This window comes from Lemur catta, chromosome 1 (assembly GCF_020740605.2).
Source record: "Lemur catta isolate mLemCat1 chromosome 1, mLemCat1.pri, whole genome shotgun sequence".
NCBI classification, from domain to species: domain Eukaryota; kingdom Metazoa; phylum Chordata; class Mammalia; order Primates; family Lemuridae; genus Lemur; species Lemur catta.
In genome coordinates, this window is record NC_059128.1 from 100,507,506 (window position 1) to 100,523,022 (window position 15,517).

Genomic DNA, 15,517 nt, shown 5'->3' on the forward strand with positions numbered 1-15,517 from the left:
ATATTACCTTCCTTAAGTAAAATATTCTGTTTTTAAATATTTTATATTTAACATCACAAAGTATAATAAATAAAGACAGCTTAAAATTTATAGTTCATATTCTATATCACACTATGTTCTAAAATTAAGGACGTCATCCTAATTATCATTATTCATCCTTGTCCTATATAGGTGCTTTATTTTTTAGATTAAAATGGCATTCAGAATTAAAAAAAATGATTAGCCAGGCATATGGATGTATACCTGTAGTCCCATCTACTCAGCAGGCTGAGTTGGGAGGATTGCTTGATCCCAGGAGTCGGAGGCCAGCCTGGGTAAAAAAAAAAAAAAAATGACTGGTAGAGATACAAAGTAATATTTAATATCCTTAGGAAATCACAGAACTTTCTGGGGTGATGGAAATATTCTTTATCTTGATAGGGGTATGGGTTATACAGGTATATACATTTGTCAAAGTGAATGAAACAGTACACTTGAAATCTTTGTGTTTTACTCTATAAAAACTATTCCTAAATTAACAACAACAACAACAAAACTTGTTCCCAAACGCTCTCAGCTCAAGACTATAACTCAAAAGTAATTAAAGCTATTACTCTATAGGCTACAATTTCCTCCCCTGCTGTTACCTATAACCTCCTAAGTCCTCCCCAACTTTTATCTGTTATCCCCATCCCGTGATTTAACTGTGCCTAAGCCCTCTCCTGACATATCTGTCTTTTACTGATTCAGTCAACAGGAATTTTTAATCTTTCCTGTATTGGAGTATCCCTAAGGGTTGGCCAAACCACCCTTGTTTATAGGAAATATAGCTGTTGGCAGTATTTTAAAATTTATAGGAGCAAGATTTACCATTGCCAGGTAATGTTATTGGCAAACCGTTCTGAACAGTTCATTTAGAAAAAGTAGTATTCCTTATTATGTAGTTGCTGCTATCAGATACATAAGCAAATGAATACGTGAAAAATACATATGTATATATATTATGAAATGTCCAGTTTCCTTAAGTACTAAGTTTGACAGTTGATATCACTGCCATTTCACTTTGATACTTCTTGTTTTATTTTTATTGTGAAGGTACATCCTCAGTCTTTCAAATGCACATTGTGGCTTGTGATTATCTTTCAAATTTTTTTTTAGAGTAATTCTTATGAAATCATGGATAAGTCAAAAATTCATGTTATTTTCAAATATGAGTACCGTCATAGAACCAATGCAGCACAGACAGCTCAAAATATCAACACAGTGTTTGGGAAGGATATGGTTAATGAGTGCATAATACATCAATGGTTTGAGAAGCTTCGTTCTGGTGATTTTAATCTTGAAAATGAACCAGGTAGGTGACCTGAGACCAAGGTGGATACTGACGAGCTGAAAGCTACAGTGGAAGCGAATCCATCTCAACCTACATGTGAATTAGCAGCAAGGTTTGACATTACTATTCCAACAATATTGGACCATTTGAAACAAATCAGCAAGGTAAAGCTGGAAAGATGGGTTCTGCATGAATTAAATGAGCATCAGAAAAGAAATTATCTCAAAGCTTGCCTTTCTTTGCTGTCATGACACAAAGGCAAACCATTTCTACACCGTATTGTTATGTATGATGAAAAATGGATTCTTTTTGATAATCCTAAGTGTTCAGCACAATGGTTGGATAAAGATGAAGTGCTGAAACACAGTAAAAAGCCAAATATTCATCAGAAAAAGCTACTGGTGTCAGTTCGGTGGTCCAGTGCTGCTATTATCCACTACGGCGTCATGAAACCCAGTCAGTTGATTACAGCAGATGTCTACTGCAGCCAACTGCAGTGATGAAATGAAATGATGAGTGTGGTTGTGATTAAGCAGCAGAGATTGGTCAATAGAGACAGGCTAACCCTCTTGCTAGACAGTACTCGACCACATGTCACACAAACTATGTTGCTTAAACTACAAGCAGCTGGACTTAGAAACTCTGTCATCCACTGTATTCGCCAGACCTTGCAGCAACTGCCTACCACTTCTTCCAGGCTTTGGACCACTTCTTACAAGGAAAATAGTCAATTGTCAACAAGCTGTGGAAAATGCCTTTCATGATTTCATTGCCACTTGCTCTCCAGGCTTCTTCGCTGCTGGCATAAACAAGCTACTGTTAAGATGGCAAAACTGTGTCAGTAGTTTAGGTGCATACTTTAATTATACTGCTTCTTGTTTGAGATATAATAAACTACACTTTTGATTTGAAATTGGACATTTCATATGTAATGACCTAACACATATATATATACACACACACACACACACACACACACACACAGAAAGCTGTCAGATCTATAGACCACTCTTGTGTATGACAGACCAGAGCACGGAAGGGAAGAAAGAACAAAGAAATTCCATCAATGATTTAGCTCTAGGCCTCCCAGTATAGGTAGAGCCTGGTCTAAGCACCAAATCGCACTTGACTTCACCTTGCAACTGAAATTTTTTTTTGTTATATACCCAATTCAGCTGCTTCTTACCATCACCATCTGGAGAAAGGTGCCATTAAATTTTTAGCAAACTTTTATTAATATCTGGAAAGTTTTTATGAAAGCTGTGGAAAGTTAAAGTTCAGAAAGTTTCTCTTGAAGTCACGAAATAGACTTTATAGTTATGAGGATTATTTAGCATTTTTATTTTTAATGAGATGAAAAGCATGGGGAATCAGGAAATTCTAGTTCTAGGACTAGCTCAGAATTGGAATCATGATATAATAGAACCTCAGCATTTGCTGAGGATTGTTTCATGCAACCCTACATCTGGATCATTAACAAAATGGCTTGGGTTAGATTTAGAGGGACAGGAAAAGTGCATAGACACATATCTTCTGACTTATTTCTTTTCTATCTTTCTATTTTCCTTGTAACCTTGGAAATGAAGGGAAGTGATAGTTATGGCATATACTGGTGTGGTCTTGCCTGGACTATGAAGAATTGACTCAAATGGCAGAAGTTCAAATTTGGCATCTTTTAAAATATTTGTCACTTTAAAACAGACTTGACAACTTATTGGCATATAGCTATTAGAAACATAATTGTAGCTGATATGCCAAATGCATATCAGTAAACTCTTCTTTGGGTACCCGTTTCTGTCTTACAGAATCTCTAGCATTCTCTAGGCTTTCTGCTTCTTTTTTTTTCTTTCTCCACAGATGCCCAGAGCCCTCTTGTGGCCTCTTGGCCAGCCAGTGATTCCCCACCTGACCCCGGCTACACTTCTGTCTTAAAATATCTCTTCCCTTTTCCTGGACCTAATAAAATTAACCATTCTCTTAGTCGACCTGGTGTTGATTTGATTTTGATAATCCAAGTAAAGGAGCTTAACTTTGGCACAGGTATAGGATAGTGTTTGCATTTTCAAAGACTATTCTGTTACAAATTTGTTAACATACTCAGTGGTATAAAGATATTTTATGCCTTTTTTTCCTAAGCACTGCTATATCTACCTCATTAAGAATATTTCTTTCTGCCAGCCCCTGTCAGCCAGAAAGGCAAATGCTTGGAGCCAATATGAAAGCCGTCCTCCATTAACTCACTGCCCTCACCTCTTTCAGAGTGGCCTAGGTACTGAGTAAAAATAACAGCATTGCTTAGATTAAGAATTGGGTTGGCACAGTCATCAGCAAATAACTGAAATAGAATTCCTTAAAGTAAGATGCTTTTTTATTATAGATTAGGGAAAATATGTTTTTGCAGTAGAATAGCAGATTTCTACTTGCTTTAGATAAGTGGGACATAAATAAAATGTCAAAAAGTCTCAAAAGACTTTAAGTGTAACCCACTTAATTATACAGAAAAATTTGAAATATCAAACAATAGAAAAAAAGAACCCAGGCCAAAAACATTTTAAGATAATATCTCACTATGTTGCCTAGGCTGGAGTGCAGTGGCTATTTACAGGTATAATCAAAGGACGCTACAGCCTCAAACTCTTGGGCTCCAGAGATCTCCCTGCCTTAGCCTCCCGAGTAGCTGGGTCTACAGGTATACACACTGCACCCCAAAAAACATTTTTAAACACAGAAATAGAACTTTAAAAAGTTTACTTTTAATTAAGCAAGCACATCACTCTTCATTCCTAATGCCATGCATACATGGTAAAATCTTAGATAACCAAATATAGGCAAAAGGTGCAACTAAAAAGAATTATTCTACTTATATATGTGCACTGAGGACAGGGAATCTTCCTAACAGTCTTCACTGACTCCAGAGCCAGCAGGTAAAGAGGGGTCAGTATCACACTCAGTTGATTTCTCAAATGGAGGGTTGTACTCTTAGTAAACTAGAGGAAAGGGAAAGCGTCTTATTTTCAGCATTCTGATCTAATTGATATGCTACTTAAAAATGTTAACTTTTGATAATGGAAACTATCAGAATAAGGATTACTTTCCTAATTAATATATATAAATTTGATAGAAACATTTCAATCTAGCACAATTTCTTTCAGTATTTGAAATCTGCTTTTCTCAGTAGGGTTTGAGAGAACTGACCTCTAATGCCCTAAGTCAGTGGTTCTCAGCATGAGGTCCATGAACAAATAACATTAGCAGTACCTGGGCGCTTGTTAGAAATGTAAATCCTAGAGTCCTACTCCCAAAACACTGAATCAACCATCTGTTTCAACAAGCCCTCCAGGAGATTTGAGGTGCCCTAAAATTTGAGAACCACTACTTTAAGGCATCCATTGCTTATAATGAATTAATTTCTTTCCTATTCATCTAAAATTGTATTAGTTATCTAGAGACATTTCAACCTAGCACAATTTATTTTAATAGTCTAGATAATAGTTTTTGATTTTCAGACATTACAGTTTATGGTATGAAACTTGGAACACTCATCAAACCCTCCGTATTAGATTATTCCACCATATTAGTCCTAATTATTGGGGTAGTAAAACTTAAATATTATTAGTTTTTTCTTGCTATGTTTAAACACAGAGGCATATAGATTTCTGCCAATTTAAAATTTCAGATAACATTAACTATATAAAAATTTCTGTCAAATTAAAATTTCAGATAGTGAATTTTCACTCTCCAGTAGGTTATATATTTATTTTTAATAAATTAAGTTTCTAAGGACAAATTATTGCTTATACATAATTTTTTACATTTAGAATGATAGATCATTATTGAGATGTTTGAATGCACTGGGTAAATACAGGCCTTTTGAACCTCATTTTAGAATATATATAGGGTAGCTACTTGTAAAGAATAGGCTCCTTTTGAAAGTATTATGAGAAGGTACAAACAATATGTTTCTTAGATGTCACTTCTGCTACAAAAATTGCATTATATAATTCTTGTCGCAATTAACTTTTTCATAGGAGAAGAAAAGGTTAACAATTAACAACGTAGCTCGAAAGTGGGATTTGCAACAACGAGTAGCCAATATTGCCACAACTCAAGATAGAAAAGACTCTGACTCTCCTTCTCAGGACCCCTGTCAGATTGATGGAAGCACCATCTCTGCATCTCCGGAGGAAACAGGGTATGCAATGGCATCTTTCAAGATACGAGCATCTTTAGAGAACTGAATATGGAGTGGAAATGGGAAACCATTTCACGTATAATTATATTAATAGAGTAGTTTTCTTAAGAAAATTTACTGAAATTGGAAGTTTAAATTAAGATGAAAAATTGAAAATATAAATCTGACTATAGCCTCCTAATTAAAACACCCTTCAGTGGTTTCCTACTTTTCATAAGAAAAAGTCTAGATTACTTAATATAGTCTATGAGGCCCTCTGCCCACCTCATCTGTTTTCTCCTGCAGCATCAGCCACCTTCTTCTGGGACTGCAGCATCATTGACTTTCTTTAAGTCCAGTTACTTACTACTTCAGAACATTTCTTACAATAGTGTTTTTCTGCACTGATACCACTTCTCTGCCCTGTGTCTCTGATCCTGCCGTAGCTAATTCCAGTTCATCCTAGAGGTCTTAAGTTTAAACCTCATGTCTCCCCAAAAGCCTTCCCTGACTCTAGAGAGTAGATTACATACCCCTTTTGTCTCTCAGTACCCTGCATTTCCCCTTCTTAGTGCTTACCATAACTATAAATAAATAACTAGTTGGTAATTAGTTCTTCCATATGTGTCTTACCCACTAGAGTGTAAGCTTCATGAGGAAAGGAATTTTGGTTGATTGTCTTGACCACTGTTGTATCTCCAGCAGCCAGTACAAATCCTTAGTCCTTAACTAGTAGTGGTAAGCAATGTGGCATAAAATCTGAATAATTACTCCAGTTGTGGTCTATATTATTTGTCATTCCAGTGGCTCATAACCATTTTTCTTCTCAGACACATGTATCACATGATACATGTCCCCAGGTTTATGAGCAATTCTGAGTACACTATCTAGTCCCCACATATTTCTCTTCCTCTCAAGAAAGCATATTGGAATCAAGTAAATGAGAGGGACAAAAAGCATATATATCTTTATAATGTATATATACTTTACATATGTAACTATATATATACATACAGTCATCTCTCAGTATCCATGGGGGATTAGTTTCAGGACCCCCACAGATACCAAAATCTATGAGTGCTCAATTTCCTTATATAATAAAATAGCATAATATTTACATATAACCTGCCTGCATCCTGCTGTGTACTTTAAGTTATCTCTGCGTTAGTTATAATGCCTAGTACAATGCTCTATGTCACTTCATTCACATGGAATCAGTGTAGCATAGCACTCAGCATGCAACAAATTCAGGTTTTGCTTTTTGGAACTTTGTGGAATTTTTATTTTCTGAATATTTTTGATTCATGTGGCTGAATTTGTGGATGCAGAACCCACTGAAACAGAAGGCTGGCTGTATTTAAAAATAAAGCCTAAAACTCAAAGGTAGAATACAATTCAATTTTGTTTTATTTTATGAAACCCATTTGTCTTATTACCTTAACCAAACTCTGAAACATATTGTAAACTAAATATAATATAGCTTTTATTTCAAGTTTTTAGCTAGAGTTCTTTTAGCCTTTTATATATAAATAATGTAATAAAGGAAATAATTTCATAACCATTAGAACAATGTTTTAGAAATTTTCTGGACTTAGAGTCTCACATTCATTTAGAAAAACATACTTTTTAAATTTTAGTTATAGGATTAACTTACATCAGTGTATTTCCTTCAACTGCCTTGGGAATCTACACGTAGAACTTCTCCGTTCTGTTAGCTAGAAAAATAAGGGAACAAGAATAAAAATTGTAATAAAGTAATAATTTATATGACTAATATATCATTCTTATATAGCCCTAGAGCTGTATTTAATATTATTTAAATGTCGAAATATAATTTTACTTGATTAGAACTATAATACTTTATAATGTTAAAACTTTATAGTATTGGGCTTTAGATTTATGAAATAATACACATCAGTCCTATTTCTGATTTTTCTTTTTTTTTTAAATTTTTTTTCTGTTTTTGTTAAAAAGATTTCCCAGGTCTGAATTTATCCAAGTGATCTTATAAATTTCATTCAATATATTAATAAGGTTTTAGAAGTTAGTACTTTAATATGTATGACTTATATTTAGTATTAGGTAAGGGTCTATCTTGATTTTATTTCAATTGACTAGTCAATTTGCTAATAGCTTTTCTTAAACTATTCTTTCTTTTTTAATAAGAATGGCATCTTTATCTTATGGTAAATTGCCATAAATATGTGGATATATTTTTGGACTATCCATTCCATTCTACTAATCTATTTATCTGTTTTTATGCCAACACCAGACTCTTTTGATAATGGTAGTTTTGTAGTAAGTTTTAATAACTAGTAGGGGAAATATGCTTTCATTGTTCTTTCCAAATTTCAATTCTCACACACATACTCTTCCATATGAACTTTAAAGTTCTTTAATCTAGATAGAAAAGAATTGTTGAAGATCTTATTCAAATCACATTTAAGTTTACTTATTAATTTCAGAAGAATTGCCATTGTTATAACAATAACATCACTTTAAGAAATATGGTATGTCTCTCCGTTTTTTCAGGTCTTGTTTGATATCCAGAGGGAGCTAACTGGGAAAATGTTGAAAGACTGAAGGAAAATTCTGAGGAACTAAATGAGGTTAGAATGAAATTGTAGCAACCATAGCCAGAATTGTAGAGTGAGTTTATTCTAGGAGTACAGAGTAACTAAGTATAACAGTAGAGAAGCTAAATGTCTGATGAAGAACAAGAAAATAAGGGATCAAAGAGAAGGAATAAAAAAATTCAAGTATGATGACAAACAAAACATAGAAATGATGGGTCAGATAGTCTAGGCTAGATTTTTAAGAAATTAAAAAGCAAAGGTTGCCAACAGATTGGGAGAATATTTTATATTTCTGGGACTGGAAGTCTAAGTAACGGTGAAGATGAGTATATAAAGTAAGAGGGTTAATAATGAGCCAGAATCGTGGGAATTTATGGTCAGAGTGAGTTTTTGAGGTTGAAGATTTTAGAGGTAGAAATATCTAAGTAATGACATTAAGAGCAATATGGAGGCCATTTTTGTGGCTGTGGGAATGGGTTGGTGGAGAAGAGTAAAAGCAAAGATCACCAGAGGAGAGATCAGTTGAAACCATTATTGTAGACACTGAAGTTACTAATGGTGGAACTAGGTGTGGAACCAGGGGCCAAAATATTCAACAACTGACCAGCCTTTTCTCCATCCAGTCTCTGCCTTCCATCCTGTGCTCTTGTTACAGGACTGTTCACTATTCAGGTTTTACTAGTTTTGGCAGCTGCAGTGAATGTAGGAGTATCTTTTTTATTAAATGACTCTTTTATGTGTCAAAACTATCTCTGATAGGCAGATTCCAGACTATTAATGTGACTTGCCTGACATTTTGAACTTTTAAAGTGGCATATGGCCAAAAATTTCATGACCTTCTAAAATAATTTAAAATTATAGAGTCTTCACTTTTATGATCTCAAAAATAAGCAATCAGTTCCAAGAAAAAGAGGAAGTATCTGTTAGTGAAAATTGTTGTGCCTTATACTTACTGCCAAGAGTTTCAGAATTTTTATTGGGAGTTTTACGAAGTCAGAAGCTTTTAAACAGGGAGCACAGAAGAAGAGTTTGAGAGAGACGGGAAAAGTGATGTGTGGGTTCAATGGAGAGATTGTTAAGAGTAATGATGAATCATTAGGAAAGAGATCCACAATTTCTGGCAGAAAATTTACTTTCTACAAATATAAGTTTAAAGTTCCATGGAAACACTGTGACATTCTCTTGGGCTGACCCTTTTTTAATGACCTGAAAACTAGTAAATTGAAGAGCCACAGAACATATTTATATATGGTAGTGGAAAAATAAAACTTTAGGGACAGACAGTGGATAATGGTAGAGACTATAATGCAAAATCAGTTACTTATAACTTTTAATGGTTGCAGATTTTTCTTTAATTTTGTTTGTAAATGTGTGATTCCTATAAAATATCTTATATCTGAAAGTTAGAAATATTTCTATAAGAGCTTATTATCCCTTGTGTTTGTCTAAACCAGGGGCTCTTAACCAAAGGATCCAAACTGGTTTTTTGAATTGTAAGTCCTTATTTTACTTGACCTCCCCACAGCATTTGATGTAGTTGACACTCTTCATTCACTTTATTTTCCTTATACTTATGTGGCTACTCTTTTTTTTAAGTATGTTTTACTGACTGCTTTTCTACCAAATATTTAAATGTATATCATGTGATTTTTTTTTGGTAAGATTTAGATACACTAATTGCTATAATAGATGAAGATTCAGCTCACTCACCTCCTTTCCTCTCAAAACTATTTATCTGTAGTTCTCTCATTGGTAACTTTTATAATGTATAATTAAATCTCCATTTCTTGTTCCATCTGCTATAGATGGTAGCTCTCAAGTGTGCACTGTTCAAGATGAGTCTGTCCTTTTTATTTCTCCCACTTTATACGTTGCAAATTATATCAACTGGACTTTTCTAATTTTCCTTGTGATTTCTTCTTTGACCCATTGGTTGTTTCAGAGTGTGGTGTTGAATTTCCATATATGTATTAATTTTCCAGATTTTCTTGTGTTACTGATTTCTAGTTTTATTCCATTGTAGTCAGAGAAGATATTTTGTATGAATTTAATCCTTTTAAATTTATTAAGACTTGTTTTGTGGCTTAAAATGTTCCATGTGCACTTGAGAAGAATGTATATTCTGCTGTTGCTGGGTGGAGTGTTCTGTGTGTATCTGTTAGGTCTGGTTGGTTTATAGCGTTTTCAAGTCTTTTCTTTATGGTTGATCTTCTGTCTAGTTGTTCTATCCATTATTGAAAGTAGCGTATTGGCATCTCCAACTATTAATGTAGAACTATTTCTCCCTTAAATTCTTTCAGTTTTGCTTCCTGTATTTTAGGGGTTAGTTGCATATATGTTCATAATTATTATACCTTTGTTATGGATTCACCCATTTTTCAATATAAAATATCCTTCCATGTTTCTTGTAAAAATTTTTGACATAGGTTCTATTTTGTATGATGTTAATAGCCACTCCAGCCCCCTTTTGGTTAGGTTTGCATGGAATAATTGTGTCTATCCTTTCAATTTTAACCTATTTTTGTCTTTTAATTTGGTAGACAGCATGTACTTGGATCTTTTTTAAAAAAAAAAATTCAGTCTACTAATCACTGCCTTTTAATTGGAGAGAAGGAGGGACTTATTTCTGCCATTTTCTTATTTGTTTTCTGTTGTATATCTTTTTTTGTTCCTCAATTCCTTCATTATTTTCTTCTTTTCTGTTTAATTGATTTTCTTTTAGTGTACCATTTTTTGATTCCCGTCTCATTCCTTTTACTGTATACTTTTAGCTGTTTTCTTGTTACCCTGAGGATTAAAATTAAAATATTAATTTATAATAATCTAGTTTGAATTAATACCAACTAGATTATTATAAATTTAGTTATAATATTATACATAAACTTGTTTTCTATATAGCTTCACCCCCCTTTATGTTGTTATTGTCACAAATTACATCTTTTTTTTAATTTTATTTTTATTTATTTATTTCAGGATATTATGGGGGTACAAACATTTTGGTTACATGTTATGACTTTGCCCCACCCAAACCATGATTTGGGGTGTGTCTTTTCTCCCCTACAATGCTCACCATGTCCATTAGTTATGAGCTTACCCACCGCCAACCCTCTAATCCCTGGAGAATATTACTACCATGTGATCACCATAATATTGATCAGTTAGTGCCAATTTGATGGCTAGTACATGTGGAGCCTATTCTTCCATTCTTGTGATACCTCACTTCGGAGGATGGGCTCAAGCTCTATCCAGGAAAATATAAGAGGTTCTAGATCACCATTTTTTCTTATAATTGAGTAGTATTCCATTGTATACATATACCAAATTTTAATAATCTCATGAATTGACGGGCAGTTGGCTTGTTCCATATCCTTGCAATAGTGAATTTTGCTCCCATAAACATTCGGGTGCAGATGTCTTTATTATAGAATGTCTTTTGCTCTTTTGGGTAGATGCCTAATAGTGATATTGCTAGATCGAATGCTATTTCTATTTTTAGATCTTTGAGGTATCTCCAAATTCTTTTCCACAGAGGTTGCACTAATTTGCAGTCCCACCAGCAGTGTAAGAGTGTTCTTGTCTCTCCATATCCTTGCCAGCATTTGTTGTTTTGGGATTTTTTTGATAGAGGCCAATCTCACTGGGGTTAAGTGATACCTCATTATGGTTTTGATTTGCATTTCTCTAATGATTAGAGATGTTGAGAATTTTTTTATATGTTTGCTGGCCATTATTCTGTCTTCTTTTGAAAAGATTCTGTTAATGTCCTTTGCCCATTTATTGATGGGGTTGTTTGATTTTTTCTTGTTGATTTTTTTAAGTTCTAAATAGATTCTGGTTATCAGCCCTTTATCGGATGTGTAGAGAGCAAATATTTTCTCCCATTCTGTAGGCTGTCTATTTGCTCTAATGATAGTTTCCTTGGCTGTGCAAAAGCTTTTTAATTTGATCAGGTCCCATTTATTTTTGTTGCTGCTGTGATTGCTTTGGGGGTCTTCTTCAAAAATTCTTTGCCTAGGCCAATGTCTGAAAGGGTCTTCCCTACATCTTCCTCTAGGATTCTTAAGATTTCATGCCTTAGGTTTAAGTCTGTTATCCATCTTGAATTGATTTTTGTAAGAGGTGAGAGGTGGGGATCTAGTTTCAATCTTCTGCATGTAGCTATCCAGTTTTCCTAGCACCATTTATTGAAAAGAGATTCTTTTCCCCAATGTATATTTTTGTCTGTTTTGTCAAAGATTAGATTACCAAATGCGGATGGTTTCATCTCTGGATTCTCAGTCCTGTTCCAAAGGTCTTTATCTCTGTTCTTATGCCAGTACCACACTGTTTTAGTTACTATAGCCTTGAAGTACAGCTTGAAGTCTGGTAGACTGATACCTCCCAGTTTGTTCTTTTTACTTAAGATTGCTTTGGCTATACGAGGTCTTCTCTGGTTCCATTCAAAGCATAGAATTATTTTTTCTAGATATGTAAAGAATAATGATGGTACTTTGATAAGGGTTGGGTTAATTCTGTAGATCACTTTAGGTAGTATGGACATTTTCATGATGTTAATTCTACTAATTCATGAGCAAGGTAGATATTTCCATCTGTTTACATCTTCTACAATTTCTTTTCTTAGTGTTTTGTAATTCTCCATGTATATGTCTCTTAAAATTACATCTTTAAACACTGTGTATGCATTAACAGATTTTATAATTGTTATTTCATGTATTTGTCTTTTAAATCATATAAAAAAAAGAGAAATTACCAACCAAAAATACAGTAATATTAGCTTTTATTATATACCTATGTAATTATCTTTTCTGATGTTCTGTATTTCTTCTTATGGCTTCAGATTACCATCTAGTGTTCTTTAATTTCAGCCTAAGGGATTCCCTTTAGCATTTCGTATAGGGCAGATGTACTAGCAATGGATTCCTCAGCTTTTGTTTATCAGTGAATGTCTTAATTTCTCCCTTATTTTTGAAATACAGTTTTGCCAGTTACAGAATTCTGGATTGACAGGTTTTGTTTTGTTTTGTTTTTTCTTTTTAGCCGTTTAAATATGTCATCCACTACCTTCTGGTCTCCATGGTTTCTGATGAGAAATCATCTGTTATTCTTATTGAGGATCCCTTGTATGTGATGAGTCATTTCTCTCTCACTGCTTTTAAGATTGTCTCTTTATCTTTGTCTTTCAACAGTTTAATTACAATGTGTCTTAGTGTGGGTCTCTTTGAGTTTATCCTAGTTGGCATTCATTGGGGTTCTTGGATGTGTTGATTAATGTTTTCTATCAAATTTGGGAAGTTTATGGCATGTATTTCTTCACATTTTCTGTTTTTAAAAGTATTCTTTCTTCTTTTTTATCTTCATGTCTGTCCTTCTGAACCTCTCATTATGTTTATGTTGGTATGCTTGATGGTGTCCCATAGTTTTCTTAGGTTCTGCTTGTTTATTTTCATTCTTTTTCCCCCTACTCCTCAGAGTATGTAATTTCAATTGACCTGTTTTTAAGATCACTGATTCTTTCTTCTGCCTTCTCAAATCTGCTGTCAAAGCCCTCTATAGAACATTTCATTTCAGTTATTATATTTTTCACCTATAGAATTTCCATTTAGTTCCTTTTTAATTTCCATCTCTTTATTGACATTCTCTATTTGGTAAGACATTGTTCTGGTTTTGTTTTGTTTGTTTGTTTAGTTCTTTTAGCATATTTAAAACAGTTGACTTAAAGTCTAGTAAGTCTAATGTATAGGCTTCTTCATGGTCAGTGTCTATTCATTTCTTTTTTTCCTATGAGTAGGCTATACTTTCTAGTTTCTTTGCATGCCTCATAATTTTTTTTAAACTGGATATTTTGAATACTCTAATTTGGCAACTTTGGAAACAGATCATCTCTCCTCCCTAGGGTTTGCTGTTGCTGCTTATTTTGGTTGTTCTGTTTGTTTAGTGACTTTTCTGAACTATTTTTGTTGAGACTATGTTCTTTGTCATATTGTAGCCACTGAAGTCTCCATTCCATTAGTTTAGTGGTCAATTAGTAATTTGACAGAGATTTTCTTAAATTACTAGAGAAAAGAGAAAAAATAAACCTCTCTCAGTCTTTGCAGATTGGTTCTATGTTGGGGCACTCTTTCAGTGCTTACCTAGGCAGTTTACAACTCTGCCTTAGCCTTCACTTCCTGAAGATCAGCCAGAGGTGATTGCTTAGGGTCTTCTCAGGTCTTTTCCATGCATATGTCCAGCCCTGGACATGCATGTACTCTTCTAGATTCCCTGGAATACACAGGGGCTTCTCAAAGCCCTGTTCCAGGTATCTCCTTCCCTTGGCTCTTCTTTCTCAGGCTTTTTGGTCTTCTATTGCTTGCTTTACCTGTCATCTTTTACCCCATGTGGCAGCAGCCAATACATTTTTACCTTTAAAAATGTATTAATGGCTCTTCACAAATGCCACACAGAAGCCACTTCAGCCCTGGAGAAGCACAAAGGCAAGCCCTTGAGCTGATTCTTCAAAGAACCATATGATATATCAAAACATATAGCCACAATTTTTTGAGAATATGGTCTATATTGCTTCCTCTGTTACCAGCAACTTACATCAGGAATGTGGGCCGGTCATCTTCAAGACTACCACCAAGCTGGGGAGTGGGGAATGGTAATAGGATAAGTTAAAATGCCATAGAACTGTCTTTTTGAAATTCAGGAGTTTTTTTCTCCATTAAATGTTCTCCTGGGTATTGTAATTTTTTATTAGATTCCAGAGTTCTGAAAAAGTTGATCTGACTTTTTTTGCTAGCATGTTTGTTGCTTTTATGAAGGGATGGAGTTTTGGAGTTCCCTAGTCTACCATTTTTGCTTCTTCTTTGGGATTCTAATTTTGCTATATTCTTTGAGATGAGGTAAACTTTTATATGTCAAGATTAACACTGTAATCATAAAACTTTGTCAATTGGTAGCATTTAAAATTTGAAAACTGATAAACAGTATTTAAGTTCCTATGATGTAATTATTTTAATATTTAAGTAGTATACTATGATTATATATCCTTTTGTGCTTCCTAAATCACTCAAGGAGAATAGCCTAGCATCAAGGTCAAATGGCCCTCTCTTCATTACTTCAAAAGTTATCCAAATCCATGCCACATTTTACTTTGCTTCATATTTGGGCTATGCCTTTCTTACATAGTTTGCCTCTGGAGTTTCTGATTGCCTTTTTTTTTAATTGAACAAAGAAATTTGCTGCCTTTACTATACTTCTAATTTCTAGAATCCACTTTTCTTGAACCCTACTTTTTCCCTGATCTAATTTAGATTGATTATTTGCTTTTGGACCATTCTTTACAGTGTGTTATTTTAGATTATTAGCAGCCTTTTATTCTCTCTTGTATTATGTGTCTTTCTCATATCCTCAAGTATTTCTATTCGCTCAACCTCTAGATGGTAGAGCTCCTCAGATTTTGGTCCTAAGCTCTCT

The 15,517-nt window shown here is 34.1% G+C and overlaps 1 protein-coding gene across 3 annotated transcripts in view; it reads left to right on the forward strand.

The window, feature by feature from the left end:
• Positions 1-15,517, forward strand: part of LRRC49 (leucine rich repeat containing 49) — a 129,318-nt gene that overhangs the window by 82,404 nt on the left and 31,397 nt on the right. For all 3 annotated transcript variants that reach the window (XM_045530934.1, XM_045530942.1, XM_045530946.1), the window contains one exon: positions 5,341-5,504. In XM_045530934.1, the coding sequence (XP_045386890.1) occupies positions 5,341-5,504 (164 nt within the window). The remainder of the gene's footprint in view (positions 1-5,340; positions 5,505-15,517) is intronic.